The sequence below is a fragment of the Globicephala melas genome, chromosome 3 (assembly GCF_963455315.2).
Source record: "Globicephala melas chromosome 3, mGloMel1.2, whole genome shotgun sequence".
In the NCBI taxonomy this organism is placed as follows: Eukaryota; Metazoa; Chordata; class Mammalia; order Artiodactyla; family Delphinidae; genus Globicephala; species Globicephala melas.
Genome location: NC_083316.1, coordinates 171,243,906 through 171,253,014, shown reverse-complemented (window position 1 = coordinate 171,253,014; position 9,109 = coordinate 171,243,906). Strand labels below are relative to the sequence as shown.

Sequence of the window (9,109 nt, the reverse complement as noted above, 5' to 3'; positions counted from 1 at the left end):
TCAGGGCTCTCTCTGCAGGGTGACACCCCAACTGCTTGTGCAGGTCCACCTGACCCCCAACCTTAGCGCCACAGGAGAGTGGAACGGGCAGTCGGCCTTTCTCCTGCACCCCTCCTGCCCACGTGACCAGAGGAGCAACGCAGGCATGGCTGGTTCGCTCAGCTGAGCCCCCAACCAGAGAGGGTCTCCCCCTCTGCTGTAGGAACAGAGTCCTCAGAACGGCCATAAGGAAGAGGTGCTGATAACATCTGTCAAGCAAACGCCCTATTTTACTAAAAATCCAAATAGAGGTCACATTTTACAAAACCGGCATCCACTGGGATCTCTCAGTCCCTTCCCTAAGCCAACAAAAGACAGGGGTTCTGAGGAAGAGTCCCCCTCCACACGCTAGGGCTGCCCCAGGTACCCCCTAGCCCAGTGCATGGAGGTGGGGTTAGCGGAACCCACGCCAGGATCCAGCCATCCTGGCTTAGGGACCTGCCAGGACCATGGACACGCTCGCTGCCCACAGCCCGAGCCCCAGCAGGAGGGGACCCGCAGAGGCTGCAGCCAGCCTCGCCCAGGGCCAGTGTCAGTGATGGCTGGGTGTCCGCTCTACCTCTTCATCCTCCAGGCAGTGCCGCGGGGGCCGGGCTTTGAAGAAGTCGGAGACGTAGCGGACCTAGCAGAGGAGAGGAAGGCAGGAGCTGACTGGGCGGGGGCAGGACGGGATGGGGCAGCACAGGGCAGGGAGGGGCAGTAGAGCCCAGGAGCTGAGGGGCACCGTGGCGGGGTCAATGAGGACAGCAGAGGGGGGGATCTTAGGGGAAAGATGGGAGGAGAGGGCTAGGGTCCTGGAGAGGCAGAGAGAGGGCAGCAGGGCCCCAGAGGGGGGTCTCTGGTCAGGGCAGGGGGTCAGGGCCCGGGAGCTCACAGTGAGGCCGGCCACCAGCGCCCCCTGCAGGAGGCCAACGAGAACATCACTCCAGTGGTGTTTGTAGTCAGACACACGGGTGTAGCCCACGTAAAGGGCAAAGGCCACCAGGAAAAACTGCACAGTGGGCCGCAGCAGGCGTGCCCACTTCCAGCACAGCCGGGCCTGCACGTAGAGCTGGGGGCCAAGAGCAGCCGTCAGCATGGGAGCCTGCCCGCCCACCCCCGCCGGACGCACAGACGGTGACACTGAGGCCAGGAGCCTGGAACCTGTAGGCCCAGGGCCTCCAGTTTTTATCAACAAGCCAGAGCCCATCCATCACCACCTCCACCCACCCCGCTTTACTGAGGCCCAGGGAAGGGCCTAGGCCACCGCTCCACAACAAGCGAGTCACAGAGAAACAAACTCACCGCCAAGAACATCATGCAGTACATTCCAAAGGAGGAGTGTCCAGAGTAGAAGGATAATCTGAGAAAGGAGAGCGCGGCAGGTTTCAGGAGGGCCCACACTCAGCGCCTCTGCCTTCAAACACCCCCGGCCCCGGTCCTATCCTGCCATGCCTCCCAGAGTCTGGGAAGATTTCAGGTAGAAACACGGCCACTGTTGGACACCATCAGTTCTTCCCTTTCCATTTCTCTGACAATGCGATAGGGTCTCGCGGTCTTTAAGGCCTCACCACAAAGATGCTGCAGGCCCTGAACACGGAACTGAGGTCAGACAACTGTGTCTAGCCAGCAGCTTCACTTTCACTGTGTTTCTTTTCAAGACCATTTTCCACCTGTGGTCACTGATACAAGGCTCACATTTCCTTTTTTTTTTTTTGCAGCACGCGGGCCTCTCACTGTTGTGGCCCCTCCCGTTGCGCAGTACAGGCTCCGGACGCGCAGGCTCAGCGGCCATGGCTCACAGGCCCAGCCGCTCCGCAGCACGTGGGATCTTTGCGGACCGGGGCACGAACCCGTGTCCCCTGCATCGGCAGGCGGACTCTCAACCACTGCGCCACCAGGGAAGCCCCACATTTTCTTTTTACATAATTTCAAGTTTTAACAAAGGACATCAACCGACAAGAGAAAAGATGGCAGATTAAGAGACTCCAAAGGTCCATCCCCCCACCCCGTAAAAGCAACTAAAAAACTGACAACAACGGTAAGAATCAGATCGGTGGTGGCCGTGGCCGTGGAGGGAGAACAGAGCTCACTTACAAAGAACTGAGATAGTTCGGTCCTGTCTGATGGCTCCCTGGATCACTGGTCGTAAATATTTACAGCAAATGTAATGGTCACCATTGCCTGGGGCAACGGATAGCAGTTGCAGCAGACAGACTCACCAAAAAGCTTGGGAGGAAAGGCCAGGGAATGAGAAGCTCTGGAGAATAAGGGCTGGGATTCCAGAGGCCAGGGCTGCGCCTCAGGGCTCAGGAAAGACCTGAGAAGGCCCTAAGCTCTCACCTCTGGTTGACCAAGCAAGAAGTAAGTAAAGGTTAAGGCAGAGTTGTCAGCTGACATGCCCCAACATAGCACACAAAGCCCGTCTGTAAAATGGAATTTTTTTTCCCCCGGTTCCAGGTATTTAAGGACATATCTGTCCAATCGTTAGCTGATCACTCAGCTAACAGCAGAACTTCACGGCCACTCCGACTCTACAAAGTTAGTTCACAACACTCACTAAGCAAACAACCAACAACTACAACAAACAGCAAAAACAAGCCCTGGGGAGAGTAGAATCTGATTTCCAGAGTTGCTACATTATAACATTGAAAATGCCCGGATTTCAACAACAACAACAAAATTATAAGGCATGCATGAAAAAATGCGGGAAGTACCTAGGGGGAAAAAAATCTATTACTAGAAGCTGTCCCTGAGGAAGCCCAGATGTTAGACTCACTAGATAAAGACTTTTAATCTGCCATTTAAAATATGTTCAGAGAGCTAAAGGGACTGTGAGAATGATGTCTCACCTAATAGAGAACACCAAAAAGAAACAGAAGTTATAAAAAGGAAACAAATAGAAATTGTGGAGTTCAAAACTATAGTATCTGAAATAAATCACCCGACGGGCTCAAAAGCAGATCTGAGCAGGCAGAAGTGTGTGTGGAGATAGGTCAATCGAGACTTTCGGTCTAAGGAACAAAAAAGAAGAATGAAGAAAAATGAATGAACCACAGAGCCTTGTGGGACACCATCAAATGTACCAACATATATACATATAAGCGTCTCCAAAGGACAAGAGAGAAAGCGGCAGGAAGAATACTTGAAGAATATTTTCATCAAATGAAAAACATCACTCTACACGTCCAAAAAGCCCAATGAACTTCAGAGAGGATGAACTCAAAGAGAGCCACAAAGAGACACAGTATAATCAGGCCACCAAAAGACAGTCAAGGAGAAAAATCTTGAAAGCAGCAAGAGAAGGCATTCATTGTGTACGAGGAATCCTCAGTAAGATTAGTAGCTCATTTCTTATCAGAAACCATGGAGGCCAGAAGGATGACATACTCAAAAGTACTGAAAGGAAAAAAACGCCTGTGAATCACGAATTCTACATCTGGCAAAATGATCCTGTAAAAATAAAGGAGAAATCTAGACATTCCCAGATCAACAAGAACCAAGAAACTTCATAGCTCATACACCTACAAGCTCTACAAGAAATACTAAAGGGAGCCTTTCATGGAGGAATGAAGGATACTAGACAGTAACTCAAATCCACAAAAAAGCCCGTAAAAGTCACCAGTAAAAGTAAATACAAAACATAAACAGCAGTGTTAATGTATTTTGGTTTACAGTCCTGCTTTTCCCTACGTGATTAAAAAAAGAAAAAACAACTGCACATAACTAAACTTACTGGATCATTCCACAATAAATACAAACATCTCATCTTTATGCTGTACACCTGAAACTAACATAACGTTATATGGCAAATATAGCTCAATTTTTTAAAAACAGTAATTATAAATCTATGTTGATGAGCACACAATGTATAAAGGTATAATTTGTGACAATAACCTCGTAAGGGGGCGGGGGGGTGTGGAACTATATAGTTGCAAATTTTTTGCAGAGTAAATACCTATTAACAGAAAAGGCAGTAATGGAGAAATTGAAATACAAACAAAAAAGATACAATATACAGAAAACAAACAACAAGACAAAGAGCATTATATAGCGGGAAAAGGATCCATCCATTAAGAAGGTATAAAAATAACAATTACAAAGATATAAGCACCTAACAACAGAGCCCAAAATACAGGAGGCAAAAACTGACAAAAGCTTAAGATGGTTAAATTGGTGAATTTTACACTTTGTGAATTTTTATCTAATTTTTAAAGAAGGAAAATAAGGACATCAATTAAATGAAAAGTTTACCAGTAGAGATGGTGAGAGGACAGAGCAGCAGCGTGAGGATGGGGCCTGAAATTTAGGGGAGGTGGGTCACTCCTCCTGAAGCCTCCTGCTCTGCTCCAGGGCCCGACACGCCTGGCACCACCTCACCTCCCTGCCTGCAGGACACAGGCCCACGGGCACCTGCAGGCCTTGCTCCTGCCTGTTCTCTGCCCAGCGTGGAGCCCCTGTACCTTCTATACCTGACAACTCATCCCTCAATATCCAGCTCCCGAGGGCCCTTCTCCAGCCCCCACTCTCCTCCCCGGGTGGGGTGTCTGCGGCCCGGGCCCCCCGCGGCACCTACCTGGACTCGGTGACGTCAGCAGGCCTTCCCCTGCACACCTCCACCTGCACATACACGGAGCAGTTGACACGGCTCCAGTCAGGGTCACACACGGCCAGGAAGTTGGGCCGCAGCCGGCCGGTCATGTACTTGGCCAGGTCTGTCAGCGACTGGCTCACTGCAGCCCCGAACAGGAACGCCCCCAACACCTTGTAGAGGGCGGCCAGGTAGTTGTTGAAGTCGGAGCGGGAGTAGAGGCGGTCTGTGTACACCAGGTAGGCCTCCCCGGCCGACACCTGCGGGGAACAGCTGGGGACTTCAGGGCCGCTGAAGAAAGGGGTCAGGGTGCGCGGCCTCCCTACGGTCACTGGGGGGCTGGGAACTCCAAGGGGGCCCTCTTCCCCGCAGACACCACCCCGGGCAGGACTCGACCTGCTAACGCCCCAGCCCTCCGCCCTCCACACCCCTCCTGCCTTACAAGTATGACGGTGGTGGTGATGATGACCCCGGCCATGAGCCCGTGGGTGATGGTGTCTGGACGGTAGGGGTACCGGATGGAGTCATCTCCGCAGTAGAATCCTCGCTTGTACGGGGCGTGCACGAGCGTCAGGATGGCGGAAGGCAGAGAGGCTGGGGTTGGGGAGAGGAGGCCGGTAGCCACGAGGTTCTCTGAGCCCCAGGGCCACACGGACGAGCCTGCGCCGGCACCGAGCGCTTGGACGCCTGCCTCAGCCTCCCTCCGGGTCTCCTCACCTCCGAGCCCACCCGAGAGCTAGGAGGAGCTTTTCTCACAGCAAATGGGAGGTCACTGCCCCATTAAACCCCCTTGTGGTTCCCCGTCATCATCAGATAAACACCAACGTCCTGCCCAGGCCCAGTGTCCACCCCCCCAACGTCGCCCACCCTCTCCCCGCCTCGCTTCCCTCCAGCCTCCTCTCTGCCCTTTGCACGGAGCCAGCAGGCAGCCACCAGGGCCTCTGCTCACATCCTTCTCGTGGCCCAGAACATCTCGAACTCCCTTCCGTGCTCCTGGGAGCCCTCTCACGGCAGGAAACTTCCGTTCTTCATGGTTCTTGCCTGTGTGCAACTGTGCAATCACCGTGTGACACTCGAATGATTCCCCCGGCTACACACAGCGCTCCGTGAGCACCTGGGGTGGGGGCCGCGCCTGTCGTGGTCAAGGCTGAGTCCCTGGAGCCTACTGGGCCCTGGCCGAGGCCAGTGTTTAACAGGCATCTGTTAAAAGGAGGACACTCTGCTCCTTGTTCTAGGGCCGGCCAGAGAGATCAGGAACACACCTCATCCACGTGTTGTCCCTGAACCGGCCACACGGTGACCCGACAGGCCCGGCCCAGGCCCCGGGAGCTCAATCCAAAGGTGCTTTCAGGAGTCACAAGTCATGACCGGGCCCTGCCTGGCACGGCCGCAGCCCCGGAGTCCAGAGGCCCCGCCAGCCAACGGTGACCCAAGGGCGGCTGGGGCACAGGGCTCCCTGCTCCCCAGGGTGGGTGCACAGAGACAAACCCAGGCAGGGTGCCCTTTGGCCTTGGCAGGGCAGGTGACACGTGGAAAAGGGTGTGGCTCTGCTGGGGCCTGACGACCAGAGCAGGGGGAGGGCAGGGCCAACTCCTCCTTCCAAAGGCCAAATTCAAGGGCCTCCGGGACCACCGTGTGATGGTGCTGATGTAGGGAAAGACTCGGTGAAGAACACAGAGATCTGCCTCATGGAGCTGAGAGCAACTGGGAATAAAAATAATACGCACACGATGACCGGAATCGGGGAGGTGGCTGCGGCCTTCAGTAGGGTGTCGCGGAGGCCACACAGGGAAGGTGCCGTAAAGGAAGAAGTACAGGGGAGACCTGGGGAAGAACACCCCCCAGAGGGGTGGCCAGTGCCAAGGCCGGAGATGGGCCTGAGCCTGGAGAGCAGAGCGCTGGGGAGAGGGGCTCTGCGGCAGGGGCGGGGGTCTCAGGAGGGCTGCAGCAGAGGGAGGGAGAATGTTTCCTAAAGACCTCTCTGGCCAGGGTGGAGGCCTAGGAGGAGAGGCCGAGAAACCCCACAGCCTGGGCAGAGCAGGGGCTCCCATGGGGGCCCGGGCATCGAGTCAGCCCCCCAACTCCTGTCCCCAAGCCCCAGCCCTCCCCGCTGGAGATTCGGGCACCCCCGATCAGAACTGGAGCTGGGCTCTCCCGGGATTCAGGGCACAGAGCTCAGAGCACAGGAACGGAGCCTCCTTCTGCCTGGGCCGCACCAGCTCAGATGTCCCCACAGCAGACACCATCAGAGCCTCCCTGCCCTGGTGTCAACCCCTGGTGTTTTCCCCAGGGCCCTTGTCACCATCTAAGACTGAACTGTTTTGTGTCCTGAAGCTTCTAGGCTGGGAGCTGGCTCTGCCCGGGCCCCCAGCACCTGGCACATGGCAGCTGCACCCAACCCCCTCCCCCGCTGCTGTGTGACCTCCAGCGGTCACCTGAACATCTCTGGGTGGAAACTGGGGAGCATAACAGCACTCCCTTATAGGCTGATTGGAGAAAAAGGTTTAATTAATTGCAGGCTGCTTAGTGCCTGACATACAGTCAGTGCCACACAAATGTTTAAATAAGTAAGTGCTCAGGAAACGATGCCCAGGGTTGGCAGACGGCCCCCGGGGACCTCCAGTTGCCACCTGGCGCATCCCAAAAGGGTCTCTTCTAGGACATGGGAGGAGAGCCTGGCCTCTGCCTGCAGTCAGGGCAGACCCCTCGGTCCCCAGCGGAGGAGCAGCAGCCTGACTGGGGGTAGGGCAGTTTAGGCTGGAGGGGCCCCTCCCTGCGCGGGGGGGTAGAATTCCGGGGCCATTGTCCGCACAGCCCCGGAGCAAACACACAGCCTTTGTTTCCGGGACCCTGGAGGAGGGGCGGCGAGGGGGCCTCTGCCCCCAGCTTGGCCCGCAAACCCGCCCGACAGGTTTGGCCCGCGCCACCCCGAGGCCTCCAGTTCCACAACAGCCTGCGGCCCAGTCCTCCTCCTGGCTCTCCTGGGCCCGAGCGAGGAGGGCGACGGGGCGCGGGTTCGAATCCCACCACTGCCCGTGCGCCCCCGGCCAGGGCTCCGCCCTCCCAGACCCCACTGGACCAGCCGACCCAAGGTGCGGGGTGGAGGGCCTCCCGGGGCGACCCGCGGCCGCGCCCCCCGCCCGGCTCGCCCGAGCCCAGCCGACGCCCGCGTGAATCACCGCCCGGGCCGGGCCGGGCAGGGCGGGAGGGGAGGCATGGGGGGCCCCCGGCAGCGACTTCCTGCTGCCGCGGGCGGGGGACACCGACCCCCTCCGACCGGGGATGCGCGGGGGAAACTGAGGCCTGAGAGGGCGCGCGCGGGCGCCGGGGCACGCGGGGCGGGGGCGCGTTGCTCGATCCACGGCCCGAGGGTCCTCCTCCGGCTCCTCCCACCTCCAGGGGGCCTCCGAGAGACAGGGCCGCTGCAGTCCCCAGCCCGTCCTACAAAACTTTGCGGGGACCGGGGATGGGCCCGCCTGGGAAAGGGTCCTCACACACACACCCGGGTCCCCGCGGCTCTTACCGACCAGCACGCACAGCACGTCGAGCAGCACGAAGACCCACCTCCGCTCCATGCTGCCCGCGACCCCCGGCGCCCGTCCCAGCGCGTCCCGTCGCGTCCCAGACGGGCCGCGGGGTCACATGGCCGGGGAGCCTGGCCCAACCCGGGAGGGGCGGGCAGGGCAGGGGAGCGGAGGGAGGGGCGGAGCCTCCGAGGGGAGGGGGCGGACTCTGCCTCCGCCGCGCCCGAGGCGCGCGGGGAGGAGGGGCGTGGGGAGCGCGCGGGGATGGCAGGGGAACAGTGTCGGTACGAGACCCGCGGCAGGAGGGGCCGCGGGTCTCCGAGCTGGGGGAGGGGGGTCGTCGGTGCCCAGCATTTCCCCCGCCCCCCGCCGGGAGGCTGAGGCTCAGGGACGGCTAGTCCGGTGTCACCCCAGAGCGTCCGCGTCCGGCCGCATGCCCCGATCACCCACGGATTGGGTCGGCTGAGTCGGGGGTCAGGAGAAGGAACGAACAAACGAAGGAATGAGTGAGGGGTGAACGGAGAGGCCAGCAGGAAGGGGTGTGGAGGAGGACGGAGCTCGGGCACCCGCAGGCTGCGCCTCGGTTTCGTCTTTGGGGCACTGAGCTCCTGTGTGCCTGTCTGAATACGTCTGAATCAGGAAGTGCCTACAAATAGATGGGGGGTGCCACGGCTTAACTGCAGGGGTTTTTTTCTTTCCTCCTGATGCTTAAAATCCTTGCAGCCCTTCCATCCCTGGCATTGTTAAGAAAGTTCCTCAACGCCCACCCTGCTTGTGCCAGGCCCTTCTCCTGGGTGGCACACTTCCTACCCCCTTTTACAGGGAGCAAATCGTGCGGGCGGTAGGAACTTGCCCGCACGCTAGGAAGGGTAGGGTTAGGGTCTGTGCCCTGCACGCCCACCCGGTCCCGAGGCAGCCCTGAGCTGGGAGGCGCAGGAGGTCCACACACGCACCCGGGATCCTTGGGGCTGGAACC

General features: G+C 58.2%; 1 protein-coding gene across 2 annotated transcripts; it reads right to left on the bottom strand.

The window, feature by feature from the left end:
- Nucleotides 1–433: 433 nt before the first annotated feature.
- Nucleotides 434–8,273, bottom strand: PLPP2 (phospholipid phosphatase 2). 2 transcript variants are annotated; one of them, XM_030845643.2, is made up of 6 exons: nt 8,133–8,273; nt 5,052–5,203; nt 4,595–4,869; nt 1,324–1,381; nt 914–1,090; nt 434–661 (listed from the first exon to the last, which is right to left on the bottom strand). In XM_030845643.2, exons 1-6 carry the CDS (start codon nt 8,182–8,184, stop codon nt 572–574), a joined length of 804 nt encoding a protein of 267 aa, XP_030701503.2. In that variant the 5' UTR covers nt 8,185–8,273; the 3' UTR covers nt 434–571. The 2 variants fall into 2 exon arrangements, with proteins under 2 accessions (XP_030701503.2, XP_060153474.1); XM_060297491.1 differs by having other exon boundaries at nt 8,174–8,230.
- Nucleotides 8,274–9,109: the final 836 nt, after the last annotated feature.